Source organism: Rhinolophus sinicus, chromosome X, assembly GCF_036562045.2.
Source record: "Rhinolophus sinicus isolate RSC01 chromosome X, ASM3656204v1, whole genome shotgun sequence".
NCBI lineage: Eukaryota > Metazoa > Chordata > Mammalia > Chiroptera > Rhinolophidae > Rhinolophus > Rhinolophus sinicus.
In genome coordinates this window covers 26,106,677-26,123,455 of record NC_133768.1, presented here as the reverse complement: position 1 = coordinate 26,123,455, position 16,779 = coordinate 26,106,677, and the positions used below count along the sequence as shown (strand labels likewise).

At 37.2% G+C, this 16,779-nt stretch overlaps 1 protein-coding gene across 8 annotated transcripts in view; it reads left to right on the top strand.

Moving 5' to 3' along the window:
• DMD (dystrophin) overlaps positions 1 to 16,779 on the top strand; it is a 2,125,071-nt gene that overhangs the window by 738,307 nt on the left and 1,369,985 nt on the right. For all 8 annotated transcript variants that reach the window (XM_074323908.1, XM_074323912.1, XM_074323913.1 and 5 more), the window contains exon 17: positions 267 to 442. In XM_074323908.1, the coding sequence (XP_074180009.1) occupies positions 267 to 442 (176 nt within the window). The remainder of the gene's footprint in view (positions 1 to 266; positions 443 to 16,779) is intronic.

Genomic DNA, 16,779 nt, shown 5'->3' with positions numbered 1-16,779 from the left:
CCTTATTTCCAATAGCTCGACTAATAAATTGTGGAGGTGGTAAGTTTGCTTCTGGTTTTGAGATCATCTCCCTTTATGATTTCAGTCAACATAACTTAAGTTAGAGAAAACAATTTGATTTGGGTTCAGTATGGTGCTATTTTGATCTGAAGGTCAATTTACCAACAAGCAGGAACAGTTTCTCATTATTTTCCTTCACCACTCTAAGCAGTCTTTACTGAAGTCTTTTAAGCAATGTGTGACCTCTATTTCAATACTTCTCGCAGATTTCACAGGCTGTCACCACCACTCAGCCATCACTAACACAGACAACTGTAATGGAAACAGTAACTATGGTGACGACGAGGGAACAAATCCTGGTGAAGCATGGCCACGAGGAACTTCCACCACCACCACCGCAAAAGAAGAGGCAGATTATTGTGGATTCTGAAATTAGGAAAAGGTGAGAGAGTTTATTCCTGGCTTTATCCTCAAGCAAAGAGTACTTGTTTAGCAGGAAAACTCATTTTCAGCTGTTTTGATGGCAGTATTTTTACTTAGACAGTATTTCCAGAAGCCTGTAACGTCAGTTAAGTTAGTGAGAAGAATTATTAAGTAAGTTTTAAAATTGACCCAAGGAATCACTATCCCAAGAAAAACTTAATGCTTAATGGAAATACTTTTTGCTGGATTATAGGAAGAAACCATGGGTGATGAACTGCCGCGGATGTATTTGAATCCTGAAAGTTTCTATTTTTTTCTTATAAAAAGCCTGCTGGTTCCATGCCTCCTTTTGCATTAAATGTCTTTGTTTCCCCAGTAATGGAGAGTACATTTTCATGAAGAAGTTCACCTATAATAGATGAGGTCCATTCTGCTAGTTTACGAGAACATAATGTCTCAATCTGCGCATCTTAAATCAGGAGTCATTAATTACAGGACAGATTTCCTGTTCTTTGATATTTATAAAGGCTTATCATGAATGAATGCATTAGAATTTTGAACTGGTCATTTTGTGGATATTTTCAACTAGACATTGTAGATGAGTTAGGTATTACGTAAATCAGTGGGCATATTAATTAACGTGATGGGAATAAAATTGCATAAATGCAAAGACAGCATGAAAATCACAAAAATGGTACAGTTCCATTTTCATTCCAGTGATTATAATTCTAAGATTGAGAAAGAACACTAAAATCTGTCTTATGTTTCTAAGCAGCATATGTTTAGGAACGCATGGAACACTTGACATTAGAATTTGTGTATACAGGGCTATAGAAGTATGAGAAGAACACATACCTAAAAATAGTGTGTCAGATGTTCTAGGCAAAGGAAAAAAAACACCTAGAGAAGTTACTCATGTATTTTATTTGGAACTTTCAGTACTTCTCTGTTAATCCATGATTTATAACCAACTTTTGTAATTACACAATTAACCACTGGTCTTTTCTCCCTGGTTGTATCTGCTGGGCTAAGTGAATCCTCTCATTCAGGGGTCAGCATACTAATTCTGCAGGCTAAATCCAGCCTGCTGCCAGTTTTTGCATGGCTCAAGAGCTCAGATTCTTTTTTTTTTTTACATTTTTAAATAATTGAAAATAATCAAAAGAAGAATAATACTTCATGACATGTGAAAATTTTGTGAAATCAAATGTCATTGTCCATTCATAAGGTTTTATCGAAACATAGCTACACACTCATTCCTTTATGTACCATCTGCGGTTCTTTTGTATTACAAAGTCAGTGCTGGTTAGTTGTCACAGAGACTACATGACCCACAAAGCCGAAAATATTTACTCTCTGGCACCTCATCGAAAAAGTTTGCTGACCCTTGTTCTAGTCAAATGGTTCTCAAAATCTTTGAATATCAGTTATCTCTGTGAGGCAGCGACTTCCAAGGACTATACTCGTGATAGTAGTTGAAATTTTTAACATTCATTGATGTAGAAAAATCATGACAAAAATAAGTCAGGAAAGCTCTGTATGAATTTACTTTTTATTAATCCTTGTAGCACGGACATTAATTTAATGTCAGGTTAAATATGTGTCTACAGACAATGCTTAGTGGGCACATGGATTTATGGACCCTTTGCCACAACCCAACAGCTCTCCAACAATTTTCCAACCAGAGCAATATGGAAACCTAATTGTCTTCCCCTCCTAATGTGTTCAGGAGGCTCCTAATAACAGAAATTAACAGAGCAGGTTGATTTGTGTTAATGTCTGTCTTCACAAGCTTATTCTTGGCTCCTGCTTGGAGAATGTATTTTGTTAGGAAAAATGTGTTCTGATTACATTTTGTTTTCAGGAAAGTATGGATAGTGGTGAAATAGTGTGTCTCCTCAATTTTATTTGCATCATAGGCTCTCAGCAGTGTCTTTTTTTTTTTTTTTTAAGTGCCTGGAGTGAGATGTCCAATTGGGAACATAAAGAATATATTACTTAAATGAGAGCTAACACTTACTGAGGATTGTATTATGTGCTCAGCACTATATGAAATGCTTTATCTGCATAGCACATTTATTCTTCCCAGTAACCCTACAAAGTAGGTATGGCTATCATTACTACTGTATTACACACAGCTAAGACATGCCTGAGCCAGGATTTCACCTGAGGTAGTCTGACTGCAGGACATGGATTGTGTAGTAAAATATTTCTTCAATAGGGATATAACTAAGATGATCTTATGTCTTGGTTTGCCTGAGTCCACCCCAGTTATACCTTTTGTTGCAGCATAATTTTAAATAGTACCAACTTTCACCCTCAAATACATCCTGATTTGGACAGTACAATAACTTGGACATTCTGTATAAGACTCTTGATTGATAAATTTAGATTCAACAGAGAGCACAAAGGAGCAAACATTTAAGAGCAATTAAATTCAGTAAGTGGTAATTGTCTACAGGATGGAATCTGGTGAAAACATTGTCATGGTTCAAGAAGCATCATGCAAACATGACGACCAGCTTCACAGTGGCTAGTATCCCTCTCTCACCCCACGTGAGAAACGCTGGCATTTCTCCTTTACCTGACTTGTTTTTCTCCTTTTGCCAGATTCCTATGTCAGTGTCTCATAAATTCATCTTTTCATTCTTCTGACTTCTTTATCTGAATTGTCTCCTTTCATGGATTCAAGTCTGGCTCGAAGTGAATAACTCCCAAACTGTATAGCTTCACATCTGACTCTCTCCCTCAAATTTCACTTCTGTATCTTTAAAGCCATGATCTGGGTACTTCTATTTGTACATCCAGCCAGCGGTTCAGTTTTATTTGTAGCAAACGAAAACATTTGTTGCCTCCAATTAACCACACCTAGTTACGCATACATTGCACACGTATGTTACTTATAATTCATCATCCTTGTGTCTAAAGGAGTAGCAGATATTGGAAAAAACATGGACTTTGAAATCGGAATCACTCGGGTTTGAAGCCTGCCTGTTTTAATTACTAGCTTATGATCTCAGGCAAATTGCCTAATATTTGTGCCTCAGATCCACTATCCTGATTTTAGAAAATATTAACTGTAGGGAGTAAGTAAGAAGCATTTAATACAGCGCCTGTGAGGTAGTAAGAATTCAATAAATGCAGTACGTAGCTGGTACTCTTGTTTGCTTATGGTGGGAGAGGTGGGGGTATGCTGGAGGTTGTGGAGGTTGTGGCAGTGGTAGAGGGCACTGATGGTCTTGGAGGCAGTGGTAGCATAAATGGTGGCAGTGATTAAAGTGGCAATGGTGGCAGTGGTGAAGGTGGAGGTCATGTACTGTTGGTGGAAAAAAAAAAACACCCTAATGAACACCATCTCAAAGATAATGAATATAACAAAAAAATGACCTTCTCATCTTCCTCTGCAGAACACCACGTGACCTCTCCATTTCTGTCAATCTCTCTGTCTGACCTTGCTTCTTATTTCTTATTATTAATTACTTTATCTTACTGGGCAGGTGATATCATTTCAGTCATTTCCCAGTTATTCTAACTGCCAGCTCCATAACCTGAGCAATATACCTCACTGTGGTGAGAGTTGGCCCTCTTTTTGATGAATCTACCTTAAATTAATACTTCTAAAATGTTGCTTTTTTGCTGACCCTCCCAACTTGAGATTCTCATAACTCCAATTGTCCCCCAAATAAAACACAAACCCCTTCTTACATTATTCAATGATATTCTTACACCAATTTTAGGTCTAGCTTACCCCAGATCTTTCCATTTCAGCCAGTAAATTCCATTACATACATTCTTTCTGCTATATGCTTTTATGCCACCCACATACATTTGTCTCATCACCAATCACAACAAAGGAATCCTGTCATTATATTTCTTTATATTTTACTTAGATTCCATATGTACATAGTGCCACGCATATAATAAATAATCAACAAATATTTGTTGAAAGAGAAGAATACAGTTCAACTAATTATGATAGCTAAAATTTTATATTCTGGTAGCATTTAAGAATTGTACCTTGCTCTTCATGGAATTTTTCCTAATAATAAATAAATGAACATTCTAATAATCTTTAATAATTCAAATTTTACCCATCAGGATATGATTATTTACTCAAAACTATTAAGGGATTTAAAATTCAGCTTTGTACCACACTATAGTTTCTTAATTATCTAAGGTGCATTTAGTTGATTCCATAATAATTATACGGTTTCTGCGTTTGTCATATTTGCTGCATAAATTGTCCGCCTTACACTAAGATATACAAAAGTGTTTGATGATCTTGGGTCACAAGGTAATTATTTCTAACAGTAAATTATCCCTGCAATTCAGTGATATTATTTTACATATAGGTAATTATCAGAGTATGGAACTCAGAGTACATTACAACTAGATCTATTATCTACTTAATTGGAATTTATTTAGGAGATTAGTTCCTAATCATGTAGCAGAAATTTTAAGAGACTTTTCATAAAAGCTTTTATTTACATTTTGGTATCATTTGGGTAAAACCGGTAGCCAGTTGAAGCTTTTTAAAGTAAATGCCACCTCAGTAAAGATAATTTTCTCAAGTATGATGCTAGCAAATGAATATCTTTGACCTCCAGAGATGTATAAAGTCATTTAGAAATACCTAAATTCACTTAGTCACTTTCTCTTCTCCTAGGTAAGCAGACTGAGTCTAAAGTTTACTTTTTCTGACCATTCCTCACATTTTTACTAAATGGTAGAATAAATTGCTGAGAGAATTACAGACCTGCGTTATTATTTCATTTCCTATTTTTCAGCTTCGTTTTTTTGTTTGTTTGTTTTTTGTTTTTCTTTTTATGTCTGCTGACTGAAGGACATTAATTTATGTCAGGTCCTTGGAAGGAAGTTAGATAATTGTTAAGGAAGACCTCTCCTTCTCCAATTTTATGAGATTAATGCCTAAAGTATTTTCGTGTTAGGTATTTATTTAACTTTGACTCCCAGATTATAATCTGGAAGTTGTAAGATAGAACATTTTAACTTATTTGAAGACTCTAATTAGATGATTAATATGTGTAAGAGCTATTTTTGAATTTTGTATGTGATAAATTGATCCTAAAGACCAACTTGAGTTATTGGTTTCAGTAATAACATTTTTGCCCTTTTCACAGTTCAGAAAAACAATACTTTGCTTCTTCTATCTAAGGAGACTAGACTCTAGACTCGTCCATGGTTACAGGTTAATCGGAGTCCAAAAAGGTGAAATAACTGGCTTTCAGTTGCAAAATCAGGACTAGCATTATAGTTACAATGTCCTGCTTTTTATGTATTAGGGTCAAATGACCTTGGTCATAAACTCCAGTTTTAGTTTAGAAATTATTTTTGGTGAAGAATAGAAACCTTGCATACCATCCTCAGACAGTCCAAAATCATAACCATCCCTTTAGGGTTCTTAAAATTATTGTGTCATATAAATAAAAAATAAGTCAATAAATTTCTTTTGAGCAATGTAAGAATGTGAATTTTAGAGGCCTACTAAGTGACCAGAGAACACTTAGAGCAACAACACTCAGTGCAGTGCATGAAACAGCAGCATCACCTGGGAGCTTATTAGAAATGCAGATTTCTGGGGCCCTCCCCAAACTTGCTGAATCAGAATTTCTGTAGGTGGGCCCAGGACTCTTACAGGTTCTCCAGATCATTCTGAAAAGCCTTAGCATTTGAGAACCCTTGCACAAGAACAGCAGTTCTCATACTTTAGCATGTGCCCGAATCATCTGGAGAGTCTGTTTAAAGACAGATTCCTGGTCCCCACCAGAGTTTGTGACTCAGTAGGTTTAAGGTGGTGCCTGAGAATCTAAGATAGGTGATGCTAATGCTGCTGGTTCAGGACCCACATCTTAGAAATCAGTGCACTAGAGCACCATCTCAGTTCCAATGCGACTCTTGTTTGTCTTTCCCCAAACTGGCCCCAGTGTTAGGAACCATCTACTCCAGACTAGGCTAAGTGATGCTACTGTTCTATCTTGTGACACCTCTGATTGCTTTATGTTGACATGATCTATTCCGTATGTCTATTTTACCCACTAGACTGAAAGCATCCTTGGCCAGGGTTCATATTTTACTCCTGTCCTGGTATGGGGTTTTCTGCTACCATGTTTCCCTGAAAATAAGACCTAGCCAGACAATCAGCTCTAATGAGTCTTTTGGAGCAAAAATTAATATAAGACCCAGTCTTATATTACATTATATAAGACCCGGTATTATGTTATATTATATTATATAAGACCCGGTCTTATATTATAGTAAAATAAAACCGGGTTTTATATTGATCTTTGCTCCAAAAGACACATTAGAGCTGATGGTCCAGCTAGGTCTTATTTTTGGGGAAACACAGCATATGGTAGGTACCCAATACGTGTTTTGACTGAAATGCTCTCTAAGGGGACCTCGTCCTATATAATACTACACATAGCTCTGCATGTCTAGCTATAGCAGTTGTATGAAAATGAACTCTTCCAGAATGCAAGGGCACAGAGGGATGCTAACAGGGAGAAAGACAGGGCCATATTCTCAGAACTGTGACATACAGTTTTGTTTGTTCCTTGAGTGAAGAAATTGGTAGTCACATTTATTCATCTAAAAGAAGCATAATTGACTGCAAAGCAAAGTGCATTTTTACTCAGGAGATCTGAAACACCTCTATTCCCTTACTTCTGATGTCTTTCCCCCCCTCCCCCTCTCATATTCTACATCAAGCAGTGAAACTGCTCTCGGCAAAGTCACCAGAGAGCTCCTTAATTGCTGGCTCCAAAGATTGCTCTTTAATTCTTATCCTTCTTGAACTTTGTGCTGTGCTTGACATTGATCATTAGTGCCTTCCTGAAATTTTTCTCTCCCTCATTTTTTTGGAACATTGTTCTCTCCTGTTTCTCTTCTCCTCCTGGTTTTCTGACTATGTCTTCTCAGTCTCCTTCTGCCTTTATTGTCAGTCTCCACAAGATTCAAGTTTTGGTTTCATTTTGTTCTCATGACACTTTCTTTCCCAGGGCACTATCATTTATAGTCTTGTCTTTATCAGCCATCTATATGTGATGATTTCCAAATTAATATCTCTAGCTCATCCTCCCTTCTGATGGTCATACCTTTATCGTTCAAATGTTTATTGGGCATTTATACTTGGACTTCTTACTCAAATCTCAAATGTGGTTCTGCAGTACAGACAATGTCATTCATATCATAGATTGTAAAAACAGCACCTTCTGGACTTACGCAGTGAACAACCTGCACAACCGTTCGTAGTGGTCTGATATTGGCTGTTATCACTGAATCCTTCCAAGTATGCCTATTAAATTATCTTTAATTTATTCCCCTTTACATCCAGGCTGCCTCCCCCTTAATTCAGTCTCCAATAAGTTTCTGCAAGAAAATTTTAACTGAATTTTCTGCGTTTACTCTCACCCTTCCTATATATGCTCTTCAGAGCCTCCTGAGGGATATTATAAAGTGGCATTTCATTAGATCATTCCTCTGCGCATAATTCTTGAAATGCATGGCACAGAAATTATTTTCTGATCTTTAGCTGCCTAACTCTCCAGCTTCCCTACCTTCCCCCTGCCCATTTTTTTAAACATGCCATGCAACCTGAAACAGTCTACAAACTATTACCAGTACACAATGAAATAAGAGGCTTGAGCCAGAATGTAAATCAATGCACTGCTGCTTCCTTTGTCAAGAAAGTTTTGCAATTAAAAAGAAATCAGGTGAAACATAATAGTATGCCTAGTGACTTAGTTGATTTATACTTTGGTGACTTTTGTTGTCACAGACTGCTAACCAATAGTTCATAGACTGACCAGAAACTGTATATTTAGTGGCACTGCCTCTGCCTCAGCCTTAACCACTCTCAGATCTCCCTGGAGCTTCTGTTTCTTTGCACCTACCGTTATCACTTAAGATTCTCTTTTCATTACTTTCCCTTTTCCCACACCCAGTTTCCTTGCTTCCCAACTAACTACCTTTTCTTTCTGGGAACCTAACCTCCCAGGCGTTTCTCAGCCTCACTAGTACTTTCATGAAAATACTCGCAGAATTTTATTGTGATGATTTTGTTTTTGCATATTTGCATCTCTAGTAAACTCAAGGGCAGGAGCCATTTATTTTCAATTCTAGACCTACAGTGCTTACCCCAGAAGTTAACAAATAGTAAGTATCCAGTAGATATTACATGAGTATCTGTCAGTGTCTTGTCAGGAAAACAGAAACCATTCAAGGTGTTTCAGAGAGAAAACATAATACAAGGAATTGGTTAAGCAGGTGGAGGAAAACTGGGAAGCAGCAGGGGATGGTGAGGCAACTCAAAACATTAGCAACATCAGGAAGCTTGCGAATATGCCTAGAAATCGAGGAGGGGATGGTACCAGAGTCCCAAAGCTGGGCACTTCTAGCAGGACTGCCATTGTCAGGGGCTTAGACCAGTGGAGAAGAGGGCCATCCAGAGGAAACAGAAGCCATATTGGAGATATAGCTGCTCTGAAAATGGCAGCAAAAGTAGAATATGAAGGAAAAATACCTTGGCTTGTCTGTTCCTTCTGCCCTCCAGTATTCTGCTAGTGTTTCCAATTGGACACACCCAAGTGGAAGCCAGAGGGTAAGCAATGGTGACAAATGTATGTCCCCTGGATACAGAGAGGAGAAGAGAAACCTGGGGAATGGATCTGAGAGCAGATGGGTTCTGGCCTTGGATCTTCCACTCATAAGCTATGTGACCAAAGCAAGTCACTTAATCTCACTCAGAATCCGTTTCTTTATTTTGGAAATGGAATTTATATGACTTTCTTTGTTTGCCCTCGCCCTGTGGAAATTTTATTATACTACGTAGGTCTCTTTGTCGGTACTTGTGGACCCAGGGAAAAAGCCCCAAGACTGAAAACCCACCAATGTAAATGCAGGGCAAGGAAAGACCGAGGGAAGAGGCAGGTAACTCCAGTCTGGCAGCTAATAGAGTTTATGAAGGGAAACTTACATACGAGGTGCATCTTCAGTGACTGCAGGACAAAGTGGATGTCCTGCATGCCATTTGGCAGGCATCAAAGAACTATACAGGGGAAAAGGTGGGCAATAGTCACAGGTACTAGTATGTGAACGCTACCAGGTACAGGGAATTACTTTACGTGTTTGACCAGGTCCGGACAACTGCCTGGTCCAGGAACCAGCACACAGCAGGACTCATTCGCCGCAGGGCTGCTGGTTTAGGTCAGAATGCACATCGATTGTGGTCAGTCTCTAAAGGAGGTAGTGGGGTACGCAATCTGCATTCTGGCCTGAGTTTCCAGTTATTAATGTAGCACAGTTATCTTTCCATTACCACATTTGTTTTATACTAGAAAATATTCTTATATCTGCTGGGCATATTCTTATTCTGGTGTCTTCCCCAATCAGAAACCTGTATCTCTATAAATCAACACAAATGTAATGATGCCTGGCTCCTGTGGACTGAATTGTGCCCCGCCCCCAATGTTCCTATCTTAAAAGCCTAACCCCAATTGTTGGTATTTGGAAATTGGGCCTGTGGGAGGCAATTATTAGGTTTAGATGAGGTCACGAGTATGGGGCCTTCATGATGAGATTTGTGTCCATATTACAAGAGCCATCTGAGAGCTTGCTCTGTCTTTCTCCCTGCTATGTGAGGACACCGTGACAGGAGGACAGGGTGACAAGCCAGGAGCAGAGCGCTCACCAGAGCCTGACCATGCTGGCACCCTGATGATCTCCTGGCTTCCAGAACTATGAGCAAAGAAACTTCTGTTGTTTAAACCACTCAGCCGACAGTATTTGGTTATGCCACCCTGAGCTGAGGAAGATACTATCTTGGTAGAGCAGTGAGTTTTGCTTTGTGTTTGAACTAAAGTTTATAGAGATGCTCACTGAAAGAAGTAGATGGATTGACCCAACTCATGATGCTGGGGAAGGGTACTTCCATATGACGCAGTGGGGCAGTAAGTACAAGTCAGATTTAAATGGCCGTCCACATTGCACTAGATGGTTTCTGAACCTTGACTGGAACTTATTTAAACTTTAAAGATCCACAACATAAAAGCATGTTGAAGTCCTTTAAACTCAGCGAGCTTTCACACTGAGTGCGCTTAAAGTTGAAATTGCCTCCCACAGGGCCCAGGGCACCATCTAATGTGAGCCAGGCTTCTTTGAACACTCACTCCTGTAGTCAGTGTGAGTCCACAGGATTTCAAGAATGTAGTGGCAGCAACCATAGTTTTCTTGCTAATTTTCATATCCATTCCACTACTACCTAATGGATCGCTATGATTTGTGAAGCACTCCCGTTGCTGTAACTGTGAACCATACTTAGTCCTTCCCTCAGGAAGCCTGCACTCAAGCATAAACTGTATCACGAGGAAGTACTGATAGAACGTGAGAAACGTCATAAGGAAGGAAAGCTCATGAAGAAATTCGCATCTGAGTGGACAGGTAAAGGATAGGGGCATATTGGACTCAAGGTGAGGGGAAAGGATAATTCAGAAACAGGGGAGGAGGGGCAGCCTGTATACCACCAGCACTTACATAGAGTTGTGAGACTAAGGAAGGTGAACTTGATCTGGTCATGGGGAGCCACTGCATGTTTTTGAGAGAGACAAAGTAATATTGCCACTGTGAACCACAGCATTTTGTACCCATCTGAGTGTTGGGAGAATTAGGTCATCTCAACTTCACTCGATGGAGCAGTGAGACTCAGGAAACTGTTCCTTTAAGAGCCAGACAGTACCAGTTTTAGGCTTTGGCACAGTATGGTTTATTTTGCAATACCTATCTCTGATGGTATAGCCAGAAAGCAGCTATAAAAAAATGTGTAAATGAGTGTGGCTGTGTTCAATAAAACTTTGTCTACAAAGACAGGTGGCGGGCCAGAGTTGTCCCATGGACCACAGTCTGCTTATTCCTGCAATAAAGAGTGCAATCGATGGGATTATTTTACTGTGGATGATTTTTATTGATTTGTCTTTTTGTCTTTGGTATAGCTTTCTTTGCAGTTTTTATTCTTGTAATTACAGTAATGGCTTTTACTTTACCAGCCCTTAACAAAACACTAAAACAAATAGCTCTGCCCTCAAATGAGAAAGTTAGAAATGGCATAGGGCTGGCGTAAACCCAGTAAGGAAGAGTCACGGAGGGCAATAATCACAGTCGCTAAAAAGTTAATGGCTTCTACCATGTATCAAGCACTCTTTGAAATATTTTATACATATGAATATATTTAACTATTAAAACAGCATTATAACGTACTTTTTTTATCATCGCCCCCCCGGGAAAAATGAGGCACAGAAAGGTCAGGTGACTTCTCATGGTTACAAAGTTTATAGGAAGCAGTGTGGTCAGGATTTGAACTCAGGCACTAGCACAGGATGCTATATTCTTAAACTTTGGCAGGCTATCTTTTAATGAGAAGTTAAAGGTGATTTCATCAAATTATTTAGCTGAAATTAAAAGCTTGACTGAGACTGTTACAGCATTTGTCGAGGTCTCTCTATGGGAACTGTGCACTTACCCTAGATTGTGACTATTCTACATTCTGAAGTCTCCTAGACTCTAGCTAGGGTCACATTGGAACATTTGACTATTTTAAATACAGAGATCTTTATCTGTGAAAAAAATTCTTTTAAAGTTAGGTTTTTAAACTCATAGACACAGACAACAGTTTACTGGTTACCAGAGGGTAAAGGGGGTGGGGAGATAGTAGAGGAGGGTAAAGGGGATCAAATATATGGTGATGGAAGGAGAACTGACTCTGGGTGGTGAGCACACAATGGGATTTATAGATGATGTAATACAGAATTGTACACCTGAAATCTATGTAACTTTACTAACAATTGTCACCCCAATAAACTTTAATTTCAAAAAAGGTTAGGTTTTTTTAATATCAAGGTGTAAGTGGGAGTCCCATATAATTGAACTGTTTTTCAAAGTGCAAGGCTCTTAGTGCTAACCATTATCTTAACCCCCATAATATGTTATAAGTAATAACCTTTGTCATCTATGCTTACTATCAGTTCTGAAGTCAGAAAACACATCACCAGATTGGAAATTTGTGGATTTTAGGAAATTAAGGAAGATTCCAAAGTAAAAACAATCTAGGAAAAGTATTTTTATGATGCCATAAGGATATCAGTTATGCAACTAAGGATCATAGTTTAGGTAAATGAAAATGTTTAGAATTAATGTTCTAGTTTTAGAGACTCTAACCAAATTCTGTCATAACCAAAATAGCACAGTAGTAACCACCAGACTTTACTCTATAGCAACAAAAGAGAAGGTCATACTGAGTTTTCCTTAATGTTTTAAAAACGGGTATCCGTTTCATTTGGAACAAAGGAAAATAAGTGTAGAGTAGCGGAAATCTTTGGATTCAGGCGGACCTGGTTTTGAATCTGAACTCCATGTTTCACTATGTGTTGAAAGTAAAGGTTTCTATATCGCTGTGTTCATGACCTATGTGTGAATATGAAGATTATAATAACTGCATAGTTATTGTGGGAGATTAATTCATTTTTTTCCTTTGTGAAAGGATGTGAAATGAACGTGATGCTCAAAATCCTATTTTTACTTTTTTCTTTGGAATTTGAATATAAAGTTAACATTTTAAAAACTTAAGTGGTATAGGGATGTAATCATATGCAGATTTATGGAGCAGGAGTGTCTACATATAAACGTTCAAAGATCAGGTAAAATTAATGGACTGGGGGAAAACTACTAGGTTACGAAGTCCAGAAAATGCTACAGTATTATTTGGATTTAGCATGTCTCTCCAAGTCGAAGACGTTTAATCAAGGGAATCTTTATAGTATGACTTCAAGACGCTTTTGTGTTTGTGTTAAAATGACTGAAGGTGCCTTAACTGTGCATCTGAGGGTCTCTTACTAACAAGTTCTTTTTACACCATTTTATCTATATCTTTGGACATTTTATGTTTCTCTGTAAGAGAATTCCCATGAAAAATCCATTTGTCACCGTGTTATCATTATGTAGATAAGAAAATAAAAAAGAAGCTAAATTGAGGACCAAGCTGTGAAAGGGAATGTGCGCCCTCTAGTGACCCACATTTATTTCTCACAAGGGCACATGCAGCTTTTCTTTTTGGTTTCGTCATTTTACATAAACATCAAATTTGATTTAAAAATAAACGGGTCAAAATTTTCAACTTGGGCGTATTACATTGTATTATCATGGATTTAGGACTGTGACATCTGTCATTCAAGAGAATAATTCTATTAATCTGTGTTAAGGTGAAAATGAAAAATAGGTTATAGGAATCTGTGGCTCAGCAACATTTTATTTCCAATACTCTGGATCTTACAGTTTTTGTCCATGTGCTTTCACATGCCTTGTCTTTATAGCGAATTCCTCTAATATAGCTGATTCTGACATCTTAGAATTTTGGGAATTTCCTTAGCTTTTAAGATGTGTTTCCCTGAAAGTTATATTAACAGAAGATGTAAAAGTGACTTCTTTTCAACCATGTCACATTTTAGAAATAAATATTACAATGCATTTTTAAATGGTGAAAATTTGTTTCCAAATTAAGGTAAAAAGATTATTTAAAATTGTTTTTTGTCTCCTACCTGTTAAAATAGTTTAGTTCACTTTTACTATTTGGTTAGAAGCCAAATTTCCTTAGAAGTTTTATTCTGTTTAGTGCAATCAGCTATCCTAGAGGTACAAAGATTAATATCAATGCTAGATAACTCGTGGAGTTTTCTGGCATTTATAGCTTAAACATTTTAAATCACTGGATTTGTATCTGAGGACATGTATTTTGAAAGACGTATACGTTAAATCTATTTGGTTTGCCATAATTGACAAGAAGACAGACAATTTTAAGGATAAACTTTATGTTTTGGGTGAGAATTCAGATTTTGAAGCATGGTTAAAAATGCATATTTTAGGACAAGGTAAACTACACAAAAATTGACTGTTTAGTATCTTTTAAAGATGCATTTCATTTCAGCGTAATCTGGAATCATTAAATTTAAGTGTACCGATACGTATTATTTTATGAGTAATGCACTTAAACTTACACATATGAAAGTAGAAATACATTTAAGGTTGTAAAAAAAGATCATGCAGCCATGTGGAAAATAGATTATTTGATAGGACTGTTAATGTAGCCAGTTTATATTAACTGAGGACGATGTCCTTTCTCATTTGTCATATTTTGTTTCAGGTGCTGTGTAAACTGTTGAAAAGAGTTTATAGGGTTTTATTATAACTGGGAATTATAACATCCTTTGCTGTTATTTAATTTGATAGCTAGGTGAATAGACTAATGTAATTGGAATATCAAAGCTGCAGTGTAAGCAAGGCTGACCTCAGATTTGTATCTCAGGTCAAATTGTTTTAATTCGTGAGGTAACTAAACATATTTAAGAGTAATTTTTAAAGAGTATTTTTCAGTTTCTATTTTACAACCAGTTTGATGGAAGCTTTTGAGTTTTTGCAATTTAAAGGAAGAAGTAAAGGAAGATCAGAGAAGTTAAGTTATTTTCCTGAGGAAACAGTATAAAGATTAAGATGGGTGATTAAGACCTGTGATACCTGCCTTTCAGTTCAGTGATTTTTCCACTGCACTATATTCACTTTTCATTTAAAAGACACACAAACATATACACACAGACAAACAGTCACATAGCATCACAAATTAAAAAATATATATAAGGCAATTTTTTTGGTCCTGTCTTTCTCCCTCCTACCTAGGAAAACACACCCACACTGTACGTGTACACACACACACACACACACACACACACACACACACACACACACACACACACCCTGTGAGTGTATTCACAGACTATGTTGATTTGTAGGAGGTAGTTTTCTAAATGTTGATTTTTTTTCTCCTGGTTAACCAGGATTTTTCCCTTTAATAATATTCTATAACTATAAAAATATAATAGTTACCATGCACTCATCACATCTCAGAGTCCTAAAAATACTTTATTTTTAGCACTGACAGTTTTATACTGAATTTCATTTGATATTTGATAAGCCCTCTCTGATTCAAATTTAATGCGTAGTCTATTTGTTCAGTTTTTAGAAGCAACTAACATGTGGAAACGTACAGGTGGGAGAGATCAGTTTCCCCAGAAGAAAGGTCAAAAGAGGAAAAGTAGGAAAAAGTTGAATGAGAAAACCTCCACGGAAGTTAAATGTCTTGAACTGAGTCTTGAAAGATACATATGAGTTCCTCAGATAGTCCTGATCAGGAGAGTACCCATATGCCAGTACGGAATTAAAATTTCAATTTCTAGAACCCTGAAGAACAAAGATGATTATTAACAATATGATCAACACAATTTTGAAATCTTAAGCTCACCTCCGAAAAGATGTCTTTCATATTGTAATAACGATGAAAAAGAATTCCAGTTTTGTTTCCATTAACATGAAAACATATGTTCTAGCTAATTAAAATGCACATTAAAGACGGTTTGTTAAGTCACCTGGTCTAGGACTAGAGGCGTAGGATCCTGTAAGAGTTCACCTATTTTGCAAGCATCAACACTTGACTTTCAGGCTTCTAAAGGTGAGGCTCATAAGTTTTTATGAAATTCTATGTACAAAGATATTTAAAGATGTAAAATGGACATTCATAACCTAGCTCACTAATCAAATCAGTTGTCTGAGAGCTTGGAGGATTTCTCCTTTCAACGTTTACACATTTGGTAATGATGAGTTCCAAATGGTGTATTGCAAGTGACTGAATTAAAGTTGATGTAAATGTGTTAGTTTAATACTTTCTATGGCAGTCACTCTACAGAAAATTAACAGAACACAGTCAGTGCCAATTAAGAGGCTCTTCTGACATAATTAGCACTGTTATCATATAGCACAAGATCTGTATGTTATACTATGGAGAATTCAAAATTGACAACTTTAGGTGTAAGTATTTCTGTTTTTTTGGATGTGTTTCTGTATTTTTTCTTTTAATTTACTTAACAGTGTTTATACACACGTATGCAGATATATCTCCCGATTTTGACCACAAGGGTGTGTAATTGATCTAATTTGCATCATCTTTATGGAAAACTCAACTGGATGAAGGAGAATCCATTAATACAGCATAATCTTGAGGAAAAACATTGATCTTCTGAATATTTGGCATACACGCACCATACTTTTTGATATTTTGAAAGCTCCAGGAAATGGAAGAGCTCTTTGGAAAATGACCTTGGTTTGGTAATAAACCCTTTGCAAAAAAGAGAAAAAGAAAAGAAAAAAGAAAAATCCAAGGACACGATGATGGTCTGTTCTGTGGGACTTCACACGTTTTGGTTTTGGGGTTTTTTGATGAGTGCCTCTGCAAAGGAGAGAAAA